The sequence below is a fragment of the Neoarius graeffei genome, chromosome 16 (assembly GCF_027579695.1).
Source record: "Neoarius graeffei isolate fNeoGra1 chromosome 16, fNeoGra1.pri, whole genome shotgun sequence".
In the NCBI taxonomy this organism is placed as follows: Eukaryota; Metazoa; Chordata; class Actinopteri; order Siluriformes; family Ariidae; genus Neoarius; species Neoarius graeffei.
Window position 1 is genome coordinate 69,811,415 of NC_083584.1, and position 13,357 is coordinate 69,824,771.

A 13,357-nucleotide genomic window follows, 5' to 3' on the forward strand; every position below is an offset into this window, starting at 1 on the left:
TGGCCCAAGATTGATATGGACGTACAACCCCGATTCCAAAAAAGTTGGGACAAAGTACAAATTGTAAATAAAAACGGAATGCAATAATTTACAAATCTCAAAAACTGATATTGTATTCACAATAGAACAGACAACATATCAAATGTCAAAAGTGAGTCATTTTGAAATTTCATGCCAAACATTGGCTCATTTGAAATTTCATGACAGCAACACATCTCAAAAAAGTTGGAACAGGGGCAATAAGAGGCTGGAAAAGTTAAAGGTACAAAAAAGGAACAGCTGAAGGACCAAATTGCAACTCATTAGGTCAATTGGCAATAGGTCATTAACATGACTGGGTATAAAAAGAGCATCTTGGAGTGGCAGCGGCTCTCAGAAGTAAAGATGGGAAGAGGATCACCAATCCCCCTAATTCTGCGCCGACAAATAGTGGAGCAATATCAGAAAGGAGTTTGACAGTGTAAAACTGCAAAGAGTTTGAACATATCATCTACAGTGCATATTATCATTAAAAGATTCAGAGAATCTGGAAGAATCTCTGTGCGTAAGGGTCAAGGTCGGAAAACCATACTGGGTGCCCGTGATCTTCGGGCCCTTAGACGGCACTGCATCACATACAGGCATGCTTCTGTATTGGAAATCACAAAATGGGCTCAGGAATATTTCCAGAGAACATTATCTGTGAACACAAGTCACCGTGCCATCCGCCGTTGCCAGCTAAAACTCTATAGTTCAAAGAAGAAGCCGTATCTAAACATGATCCGGAAGCGCAGACGTCTTCTCTGGGCCAAGGCTCATTTAAAATGGACTGTGGCAAAGTGGAAAACTGTTCTGTAGTCAGACAGATCAAAATTTGAAGTTCTTTATGGAAATCAGGGACGCCGTGTCATTCGGACTAAAGAGGAGAAGGACGACCCAAGTTGTTATCAGCACTCAGTTCAGAAGCCTGCATCTCTGATGGCATGGGGTTGCATTAGTGCGTGTGGCATGGGCAGCTTACACATCTGGAAAGACACCATCAATGCTGAAAGGTATATCCAGGTTCTAGAGCAACATATGCTCCCATCCAGACAACGTCTCTTTCAGGGAAGACCTTGCATTTTCCAACATGACAATGCCAAACCACATACTGCATCAATTACAGCATCATGGCTGCGTAGAAGGAGGGTCCGGGTACTGAACTGGCCAGCCTGCAGTCCAGATCTTTCACCCATAGAAAACATTTGGCGCATCATAAAACGGAAGATACGACAAAAAAGACCCAAGACAGTCGAGCAACCAGAATCCTACATTAGACAAGAATGGGTTAACATTCCTATCCCTAAACTTGAGCAACTTGTCTCCTCAGTCCCCAGACATTTACAGACTGTTGTAAAGAGAAAAGGGGATGTCTCACAGTGGTAAACATGGCCTTGTCCCAACTTTGAGATGTGTTGTTGTCATGAAATTTAAAAATCACCTAATTTTTCTCTTTAAAATGATACATTTTCTCAGAAACATTTGATATGTTATCTATGTTCTATTCTGAATAAAATATGGAATTTTGAAACTTCCACATCATTGCATTCTGTTTTTATTTACAATTTGTACTTTGTCCCAACTTTTTTGGAATCGGGGTTGTAGAACAGGTCTACAAAACCTGTGAATCTTGCCAGATGAAACAGTGGATGCCTCGACAGGTACCATTACACCCATGGGAGTTTCCGGGCCAGAGCTGGAAAAGGCTACACACAGACTTTGCTAGTCCATTCTTAGGTCACACCTTTATGGATAGTTGTGGATGCATACTCCAAGTGGCTGGAGGTGATCAGAATGCCTAACATCACCTCACAAGCCACCATCACAAGACTAAGGAGACTGTTTGCAGCATATGGTCATCCTGAGCACATTGTCACTGACAACGGAACAGTTCACATCTGATGAATTTAAAAGCTTCATGCGTCAGAATGGAATTCTGCACTCCACCAGCACCCCGAGTCACCCTGCCAGTAACGGTCTCACCGAAAGGTCTCATCTCATCTCATTATCTCTAGCTGCTTTATCCTGTTTGACAGGGTCGCAGGCAAGCTGGAGCCTATCCCAGCTGACTACGGGCGAAAGACGCGGTACACCCTGGACAAGTCGCCAGGTCATCACAGGGCTGACACACAGACACAGAACCATTCACACTCACATTCACACCTACGGTCAATTTAGAGTCACCAGTTAACCTAACCTGCGTGTCTTTGGACTGTGGGGGAAACCGGAGCACCCGAAGGAAACCCACGCGGACACAGGGAGAACATGAAAACTCCGCACAGAAAGGCCTTTGCCGGCCACGGGGCTTGAACCCAGACCTTCTTGCTGTGAGGCGACTGCGCTAACCACTACACCACCGTGCCACCCTCGCCGAAAGGTATGTGCAGAAAATTCAAGTGGAATTAAAAAGCTTGGACAGACCACACTGGATATAGAGAACAAGATCTCCATTTCTGATGCAGTACTGCTGTACTCCAAATTGTACTCCATGCCAGTTGCCTGCTGACTTGTTTTTGAACAGACACGTGCGCACTCGCCTGGACCTGATCCATCCTGACAACAGCCACTGTTCACAAGAAACAATACATGCAAAAGTTCTATCATGACCAGCAAGCAATGAACAGGTCTTTTTCCCAGAATGACCCTGTGTATTTGCAAAATACAGCAGGGGGAAGAGAGAAATGGATTCCTGGAGTGATAGTGGAGCAAACAGGACCAGTGTCCTACAGAGACATCACATACAGGAGGCATGGTGATCAGTTGAGATCCCGTGTCACAGCCGAGGGATTGGATCTGAATACTGACTGTGCAACCACTGACACATCAGCCCAGTCCGGTGTGATCCAGGACAACATGTCAGCAGGTGCTGATCCTGTGTGCATGGACAGTGCAGAAGTGCCAGCAGTGTCTGAGTCTACATTGCTCAGACAGAGAGAGGAGGCTGTCTGAACACTATGACCCTTAACATACGGATTAAGTGTTTTTGCAAAGCAGGTTCAACGTTGGACTAAGGGTCAAATTGACTGCTTTTGTTTACAGGGATGAGAATGAAAAATATTTAAAAAGTCTGAAAAAACCAGGGCGGGGCCCATGGCCCAGGGGGGCGGGGCCCATGGCCCAGGGGGGCGGGGCCCATGGCCCAGGGGGGCGGGGCCCATGGCGGCGGGGCCCATGGCCCAGGGGGGCGGGGCCCATGGCGGCGGGGCCCATGGCCCAGGGGGGCGGGGCCCAGGGGTTCCAGGGGCTAATGATTTTTGGCTATTTTTTTTTTTTACCCCCAAACCATTCATTTTATCAGCAAAAAGTTGCAATGTATTTGGAAATAAATTCCCCTTCTTGGTGGACTCCCAGGTGAAAATGATTAATATGGTACAAGAGACTTGTTTTTAATCAATTCACATTTGATGATTTCAAAAAATCAATGCACCTTTTAATATAAACAAGCTCTACAGTATTATATTTCTGCATTTTTGCTATTCATGTCTTTGAATACTCTAATCCTTTACAATGAAGTGCAAACCAGAAAAAAGTTCTGTCATATAATTCTCTTAAGCTTTCTTCTGATGTTATCATGGTAGCAGGAGGTCTTGCATATTAAGCAGGCAACATTCAACATCACTTCCCTTTCAACTGTTGTGTGTACTAACTAGGTTTTATCTGGACAGGATGTTGTGTAATGTAATGCATATACCATACGGTCAATTTGAAGATCGAGATGGTGATTTTGAGTTAAAGAACAGGCATGTACAATGGGCATTACAAATTGGAAAAAAATTTTTTAAATCAAAAACTATAAGTTCATCTCGGCCTAAAAAAATGTGAGCAGACGCTCCCGCGCAGCACATCCCAGCAATTCCCCCCCATGAAATGAGCAATAAGTAGGAGAGTTATACACGGTATCATACCTAAAATTTTATCAGAAATATAGATATGATACTATGATTCTCCCCAACATGCTACATTAGACAAGCTAACCTCATTTATAAAAAGATACACACTTATATACGACGTGTATTTGATATATATGATGTATATTCATACATTGTTACTTTACGGAAATCTTCAATAAGTTTGGTCTTTTCATGACAGCCTGTTGTAGACCTAAATATAATGCACATGAAATGACACTCCTCACCTCAACATGTCCTTTACAATCATTTAAGCCACCATGGGCAATGCTGAAATCACTGCTGCAAACAGTACATCGCACAAAACTGTCATTTTCTACCCTTATTAGACAGGGAGATTCTTTTGTGTAATCTGAGCTGAAGTGGGTTTTGTATTTTTGTTTTTTGGGGCGCGCACTTTCTCTCTGCTATGCCGGTCGGTCTTCGAGAAAAGGGATAAAAGCCCGCCCACACTGAAAGCTGTTTGGCTTATTTTGCTGAGTAACCCAATCAGGATGCTCTTTGTCTGGCATGCGCTACATGAACAGGCACACAGGCAGTGTTGCCACGTTGGGTGGTTTTAAGTGCATTTTGGTGGGTTTTGAACATATTTTGGGATGGAAAACGTCAGCAATATCTGGCAACACTGCACACAGTCTCCCTTGCGCGTGCACATTCTAAGATGCGTGATGCAGACCTTAATGTTGCGCACGCACGCTCTTGCTCACTTCTATCAATATGCAGGAGACTCCTGGAAGTTCTGGGAGATTTGGGATGTCTGCGTTATAAGGTGACCACAGATCCTTAATCATAAACCCACCCCCCCCCCCGAAAAATTCTCAACGGATTTACATCGATCTCAAAAACGATCATTTTGGTCTGAAAAAGTCAGAAATCCGCCGATCGGCGGAAAATTCTCATCCCTGTGTTTAACACTGTCTAGGCACAATATTTCTGTCCTAAAGAAATGATCACACTGGTTTAAAAAAAAAAAAAAAAAGTACATTTGCTTATTAGCCTATGTACATCTGTTACACATGTTGGTCTTAGTAGTACAAGGCACTGATTTTTGTGAGTTATGATTTAGGTGTAGCAGAAGAGTACCTTCATTTAAAAAAAGGGGGGGGGGTGTGATGTGATGTATTAAACGTTTGAGTTTTGCATTTTGGTAACTTGGTTGTGCTGTAGTCATCTCAGCCTAAATAAGGAATGCTGGGATATCTGTAGTCTGTTCCTGCTTGAGCTGAGTAAAGAGCGAACATGCTGCAAGAGTGGCTGACTCTCTGTTATTTAGTGAAATGCACCACAAGGTGGCTGATGGTTGCTCCATTTCGTGGCCTGTATCCATAGCCGCTCTTGGTGGTGATCTGGCTGAGGGGGTTCAGTCCTACGCAGAACAGCAGCGGGGACAGGGCATCACCTTGGTATATGCCACACTTGATGTGTAATTGGCTTGAAGTTGGCCTCTAGGGTTGTTTTCCACAGCCTCACCAAGTTCTTGATGAAGGTTCCGAGAGTCCTGTTAAATGTACAGTTTCAAGCATTTCAGGATCCATGTGTGGAGCATAGTCATAGGCTTTCTTGTCAATCCAGGTGGTGCACAGATTGGTATGTCTGGTTCTCCTACTGCACTGTCTGCCAGTAGCTGAGGTTTTGCTCCTCTGGTGTTCCTAGCAATTCCTCTCTGAGCCTCGCTCATGTATTGAGTCATGTGCCTACTCATCTTAACCGTTATGATTCCTGACAGGAGCTTCACAGAGGCAGGTTATCTGGAGGTAGCTGGATGGGACTGCTCCCTTCTGTGGGTCCTTCAGATATTTATATTTGGCTCTCAGGTCTATTAGCCACTGAGCACGGTCATTATGATTTTTCCTTCTCCCATATGCATTTCTAGTATTGTTCAGTCTCCAGCCTTGGTGGATCTGGAACCATGCTGTTATTACCCTGCCACTGGGTGTACACCTATGATGATTGATTGGAGAACATCCTATTTATTCTCCTGGCTTCAGCTTTGCTTGTGTACCTCCATAGACAAGCAGCCAGGGCTGGGAGTCTTTGTTCGGCAGTCTCTAGGGACTCCAGTCTGGACAGCTTGTTGTATTTCTTAGGTAGCCCTTTCCTTGTCATACCATTCTGGAGTTCTGATAGAGGGCTAACTTCTCTCCTGGTCACCTTGATCTTAGCCTCAAAAGATCCTTCTCTTCCTTCCATGGTGGATATTGCACCTTATGGTTAGTGATGGTCATAGTAGGGACCATTCGTACTGCTGCATTCACATCTAAGAGATTTTCAGGAGGTACTTCACACAGTCTTGGTGGTCATGCACAGTGGTTCAAGGTGTTCAGCTTTGTTACCATTTTCAATTTGCTTGTGCATTAAGCTCGTGCTCGCATGTGTGTGTTGCGGGGGGTTCCCAGTTTCAGTCTCCAACTGTGGGGATGATAACCCCCCTCCCCCCTTACCTGGCATCCTGACTCCTCCTTGCCATAGCATTTGTGATGTAGCACAGTCTCTGGCTGTGATGGCAGTTGCAGTTTGTGGATATCGGAACACTGAGCAACTAGTTGTTTTGGCGTTACTGTAGAACTGTTTTGTTTTGCTTCAGGTAACACCAAAACAACTAAGCGACTAGTTGTTTTGGTGTTACTTGAAGCATCCACTGGCCCCACATCCTTTGCATGTAACCCCTCTCTCTGGGGTTACTTGTATAGTAGCATTCCAACAGTCCAGTGTTCTCAGCCCTTGTCCATGAGTGTCTTGCTCTTGTTCCAGTAGTCGATTTCTCATCAGGTTGCCCTGGTTCCTCAACACCTGACGCAGACCTTGTTAGACTGGGCAACTTCTGAGCCAGCATGACTTGTTTTTCTGACTCTCATTTATGAGGTAGGCAGGTAGCATTAAGGGCCTTGCCTACAGGCCCTCACTCGAGTCGCCTCAACCTCCTGCACCAGGGTGCACTAACTCCATGTTGTTATCAACTGAGCTATCCAGCAACTGCTGGAGATGGACTTTATGAAAAAACTATAATGAATTTTCTGGTTACACAATTGCACTTTTTGACCATATAGGACACACTTATGGAAGAGAGGTTTTTTTTTTTATATTCACGCAATCCTTATCCTTACATGAGAAGTTTGCTGTTGAGTCTGGTTCCTCTCAAGGTTTGTTCCTCATGTCACTGGAAAGTAGTTTTTATTTGTCACCATCACCTCAGGCTTGCGCATCAGGGATAAATAAATTTATTAGGGATAAAATTAGTTCATACAGTGCCTTGCAAAAGTATTCATACCCCTTGAACTTTTTCACATTTTTCCACCTTACAACCACGAACTTAAAAGTTTTTTTATTGAGATTTTATGTGATGGACCAACACCGACTAGCACATAATTGTGAAGTGAAATGAAAACGATAAATGGTCTTCAAAATTTTAAACAAATAAAAATCTGAAAAATGTGATGTGCATTAGTATTCAGCCCCCCGCGTCAATACTTTGTAGAGCCACCTTTTGCTGCAATTACAGCTGCAAGTCTTTTGTGGTATGTCTCTACCAGCTTTGCACATCTAGACACTGAAATTTTTGCCCATTCTTCTTTGCAAAACAGCTCAAGCTCAGCCAGATTGGATGGAGAGTGTCTGTGAACAGCAATTTTCAAGTCTTGCCACAGATGCTCAATGGGATTTAGGTTTGGACTTTGACTGGGCCATTCTAACACATGAATATTCTTTGATCTAAACCATTCCATTGTAGCTCTGGCTGTATGTTTAGGGTCATTGTCTTGCTGGAACGTGAATCTCCTTCCCAGTCTCAAGTCTTTTGCAGCCTCCAACAGGCTTTCTTCCAGGATTGCCCTGTATTTAGCTCCATCCATCTTCCCATCAATTCTGACCAGCTTCCCTGTTCCTGCTGAAGAAAAGCATCCCCATAGCATGATGCTGCCACCACCATGTTTCACAGTGGGGATGGTGTGTGCAGGGTGATGAGCAGTGTTAGGTGGGGTTTACATTAGACCGTATCAGCGGATCATCAGATTAACGTTTTTAAAAACAATTAGCATGCACACAGCAACGCCAATACACGGATACGCTAATCACATGACTAATTAGATGGCACGCAAGTTGAAATGTAATATGTAAATTTCTCCTCAGCGGCTCGGCTCCGCAGGCATCCTGCGCTCCAAATCACTCCGCCCTGAACAGCGAGTGCCCTCTGGAGGGTGCGCACTCCCCGGCCCTGCGCAGCTCACAGAGCGCGCAAGTGAAGCGCACGAGCAGTGATTCGGGACTGAGCCGCTGTGTGTGTGATCCCAGTGCATATCGGGCATGCTCAAGTCACTTACCACTTGCAAGTGGAAGGATGGCAAGCCTAAAGACAATCATAACTACACAATGGGCAGTATTTGCATCAGTATTTGCAGTATTTTCATACTTTTATACTCTTTAATGAAAGGTGATACAAGGTGGAAGTCTGCGCCGTTTTTCAGCAGTCGCGTCACATGACCAACGCCAGTGAATCAGGAAGGTGGATGTCACAGTGACGTTGTCCAATGACGACGTCAGCTAGAGCTCAGCACAGCATATCCTCGTATCTCAATGTTTACACAGCACCGGATCAGATACGAACTGGGTTGAATACGTGGGCCCTGGCGGATTCCCGTTTCCCGGCGTTTTAATGTGAACGGACAGTGCATCCGCGAAGAAAACGAGACAGATACGGTCTAATGTAAACTTGGCCTTAGTTTTCCGCCACACATAACGCTTTGCATTTAGGCCAAAAAGTTCAGCTTTGGTCTCATCTGACCAAAGCACCTTCTTCCACATGTTTGCTGTGTCCCCTACATTTCTTATGCCTGTCTTTCAACAATGGTTTTCTTCTTGCCACTCTTCCAAAAAGGCCAGATTTGTGGAGTATATGACTTATAGTTGTCCTGTGCACAGATTCTCCCACCTGAGCTGTGGATTTCTGCAGCTCCTCCAGAGTGATCATGGGCCTCTTGGCTGCTTCTCTGACCAGTGCTCTCCTTGCTCGCTCTGTCAGTTTAGGTGGATGGCCATGTCTTGATAGGTTTGCAGTTGTGCCATACTTTTTCCATTTTTGAAGGATGGATTGAACAGTGCTTCTTGAGATGTTCAGAGCTTGGGATATTTTTTTTATAACCGAACCCTGCTTTAAACTTCACCAGAACTTTAGCCCTGACCTGTCTGGTGAGTTCTTTGGTCTTCATGATGCTGTTTATTCTTCAGTGTTCTCTAACAAACCACTGAGGCCTTCACAAAACAAGTGTATTTATGCCAGGGCTGAACAATATGGACAAAATTTCACATCTCGATATCGATACGATATGACTATGGGTTCAGTGAAAACCAAGCATTTTTCAGAAAAATAAAAACATCATAATACAAAAAAATGTGGAAAGTGCAGTTTTATTTTTAAGAACTCACTGCCAGTCATCAACATTAACATAAATTACAAATAAATAAATTACAAATCAAACATTTTACTGCAGCTCTGCTTTAACAATAAATAACAAATGCAGCAGCTGGTGGAACATGGAAAGTGCATTGAAGTGCAACATCTTATATTCTTCAAAAGACCACATAACTGTATGCAGTGTTGGGCACGTTACTTTCAAAAAGTAATTAGTTATAGTTACTAGTTACTTTTCCCAAAAAGTAACTGAGTTAGTAACGGAGTTACTTTGTCATAAAAGTAATTAATTACCAGGGAAAGTAATTATTCCGTTACATTTTCTTACCCCCCCCCAAAAAAAAATCAAATTCAATTCGTGTAATCATAATAAAAGTGAATGTTAAATGTGTTTAATGACTAAAATGGACACTTAACAGAACCAATTAGTAACGTTATCTGCACTATATTAATATTTTTGTGGGACAATGTGAGATAAGACATCTATCAAATTTAATATATTTTTGTAATTATTACAATTGTTATATTACTAATTACTGGCCACTGACAAGGACAAATGCTTTGTTCCTCAACATAATGTGCATTGCACGTAGACATTTTTGCCTTTTATTTCAAGTAATGAAAAGTAATGGCTGTATTTCCAGTTTGAAAGCGCAGTGTTGGGCTGACCGCTCGCCATCGCTGTGTCTTCTGATTGAAAGTGTGCGCAGTAGTGCAGTAGGCGGAGCCTACCTACGTATGTTGTCCAAATCTACTCTGATTGGCTTACTGTGCCGTTGTCTCACGTCTCCCCACCCCACACTAAAGCAAAGTAAAGAAAGGCTGAACGAGCAGCGTGCCAGATGAGAACAGCTTTAATAAAGTAACGTATAGCATTTTATCGTAAGTAACGGGAACGGCTTTATAACGATGCAAAAAGTAATTGGTTAGATTACTCGTTACTAAAAAAAAGTAACGCCGTTTATTTCTAACGCCGTTATTCCCATCACTGACTGTATGCAGAAAATGCATTTGCTACTCACAGAACAGAGGTAGTCAGAGGCAGCACAACTTCTACAGATTCTTTGCCAGGGACACTAGCTTGTTAACCATGTCTGGCTTCAGACAGGACCTCTCACAACTCACAATGTTGCCTGATGGTGTTGTTTCAGGTGGTGAAACATGTTTGTTGCGCTACCTTGCTTCGTCGCAATTTTTTGCTAAGCACGACCTGCACAACACCTCACACTGGTTAACATCGTCCTTTTTGAATCCAAAATATCTCCAAATAATGGAGGATGATTTATGTTTTGGCACCAAGTCAGATTCTGCACCGCCACCGGCCGCATTATCTTCCGCACTCATTTTCTTTCTCTTTTTAATTTCCCCGCTGTGTCTGTAGTGTGTGTGTGCGCGTCGGTCTCTGTCTCCCTCGCTCCCGCCCTCATATGTTTGTCATTGGTTGGCTTCAGCTGTCGATCCACAGCAAGCATGAAATAAGGTTTGTGGTTGGCTGGCCTTAGCGTTGCATTCAAGGGCAATCATAAAAATGATGTTTGTTGTGACTGCCAGAGCTGTACATGCAGGGCGAGCGCGGGGAGGGGAAATCTATATCGTCTATATCGTTGCTTTTTCGATATTAATATCTTGAATGTTCATATCTAGATATAGATATGATAACGATATATCGTTCAGCCCTAATTTATACTGAGAGTAAATTACACACAGTAGGACTCTATTAACTAATTAGATGACTTCTGAAGGCAATTGATTGCACTGGATTGTATTTAGAGGTATCAGAGTACAGGGGACTGAATACTAATGCACACCACATTTTTCAGATTTTTATTTGTTTAAAATTTTGAAGACCATTTATCATTTTCGTTTCAATTCACAATTATGTGCTACTCTGTGTTGGTCTATCACATAAAATCTCAATAAAAAAACTTAAGTTCGTGGTTGTAAGGTGGAAAAATGTGAAAAAGTTCAAGGGGTATGAATACTTTTGCAAGGCACTGCAAGTCTTTATTTTTCTGTAAAGCTGCTCTGCAACAATATCTGTTGTTAAAAGTGCTATACAAATAAACTGACTTAACTTCATCTTCCCATCCTCATCATCCTGAAGAGACACTGGATATCTCCAGCTGGGGAAGTTATGGGATGGGGTTATGCAAAGGAATTATGGGCAAGTTATAGGATGGAGTTTAGGGTATATTAGAGTAGGGGAGAAGGTGACAATGATGGAGAAGATAGGAGTGGTGGTGTGATGGAGAAGATGACTGTCCATACCTTCATCACAATGAAGATGACAAGTGTGATGAAGACATTGGCCTGTGGATGTTTCCAAGCAGCAGCATGGCCATCGTACTCAAACTCCTCAGCGATGCCCTGTTTCGCCCATGTGCGGTTGTCCAGCAATGTCACCAGAGTCTCCTTCTGGGTCAGCTGCAAATGGGCAAACAGGAAGTGGTTAGGATCAACAGGAAGTGAGGTCATTAAAAACTCCAATCTGAGAAAAAAATGATTATTCAACTTTCTACCATCTTCGTTAATAATACTGTACATGATTATGTCCTTGTGCTTGTATGCGTGCACATGAGAGAGAAAGAGAGAGACGGTCATTATCTGAGATGCAGGCACTTTACTGAGTGTTTCATTGGCACAGAAAAAAAAAAAAGACTGTCTGAGTCACTCTTATTAAAGACACAGAACGATACACAGAGAGAGAGTGAGTGAAGAAAAAGAACAAAAAAGAGAAAAACAATGTGAGGAACACGGACAACTAAAAAAAAGATGCACATTTCTTTCATCGACACATTAGGTGTGCGCATGCATGCTTATGCTTAGCGCTGGCTCTCTTTCCCTCTCTCACACACACACACACACACACACACACACACACACACACACACACACACACACACACAATCACATCCCCCTCTATCTCTCTGTCTTTGTGGTGACTCATCATCCTGTCTTCTTCCTCCATGCTCTCAGTCTCCCCACCCCCACTATCACTCAGCGTTTTGGTGTTCGAGAGATGTGTCCAGAAGGGGAAATGCACAGGGAGCAAGTGGGCATGTGCGCCTGTGTATCATACAGAGGAGAGATAATCTTTGAAGTGTAATGCACAAGTGTAGCATACAGAGATACCTGTGGAGTAGAGTGTACAAGTATATATGGGTACCTGTGCAGTGTCATGTATAATTGCAGCTTACTGAGGAACCTGTGGCATGTAGTGTACAAGTGTAGCATATGGAGGTACCCGTGCAATGTAGCAAACAGAGGAACTTGTGCAGTGTAAAGTACCTGGCCTGCCATGAACTGTCCAAATCCAGGAGGAAAGGTCAACGTGGAGATCAGGAGGGTGACAAGGGCAGGATATAGAAGACGCCTGCACACACACACACGATTACTCACAGACACACACATTTTCTCTCCTTTAGTCAAATAAAGCACTCCTGGACTGCGTTTCATTTCAGTGGCAATTATATTATTTACTTAACACACACACCCACAGGCACCCCCCCCCCCCCCCATGTGAGCGGGCATGCATGGGCACACCAATGCGCGCGCACACACTCACTTCTTCATGAGGAACTTGTTGATCACCTTCTGCTTCCTAATGAACTGGACGATGAGTCTGTTCAAGTAAACGAACAGGGCACCGCCAAAACCGCTCGCTATCCTACACACACACACACACACACACACACACACACACTTACTTTAGTGCAAATACTGATAGTATACAGTATAATGAAATAGATAAAAAGGTGTTATAACAGTAAATAATAAAACTGTAAATAATGGCAACATATAATAAATTACACTATAATTTAAGTAACTACAATTTATATTTAAAGGAATTCACTATAAAGTGCAAATGTATGTAGCAAAATTTGTACAATAAATAATTCTACATTAAGTAAATATTATGTAAAAGCATTTAATCAATTTTATTTTGGATCAATTTGTCATTTGTTTCTGCTTTATTTTAAGAAATAATTTTGTAGTGGATTCTGATTTCAAGATCTTTTTCATTTGT

General features: G+C 43.0%; 1 protein-coding gene across 2 annotated transcripts in view; it reads right to left on the minus strand.

Moving 5' to 3' along the window:
* The window catches only part of clcn2c (chloride channel 2c), a 213,933-nt gene that overhangs the window by 89,207 nt on the left and 111,369 nt on the right, over positions 1-13,357 (minus strand). For both annotated transcript variants that reach the window (XM_060943402.1, XM_060943403.1), the window contains 3 exons: positions 12,896-12,997; positions 12,619-12,703; positions 11,599-11,754 (listed from right to left, as the gene is read on the minus strand). In XM_060943402.1, coding sequence (XP_060799385.1) covers positions 11,599-11,754; positions 12,619-12,703; positions 12,896-12,997 — 343 coding nt within the window. The remainder of the gene's footprint in view (positions 1-11,598; positions 11,755-12,618; positions 12,704-12,895; positions 12,998-13,357) is intronic.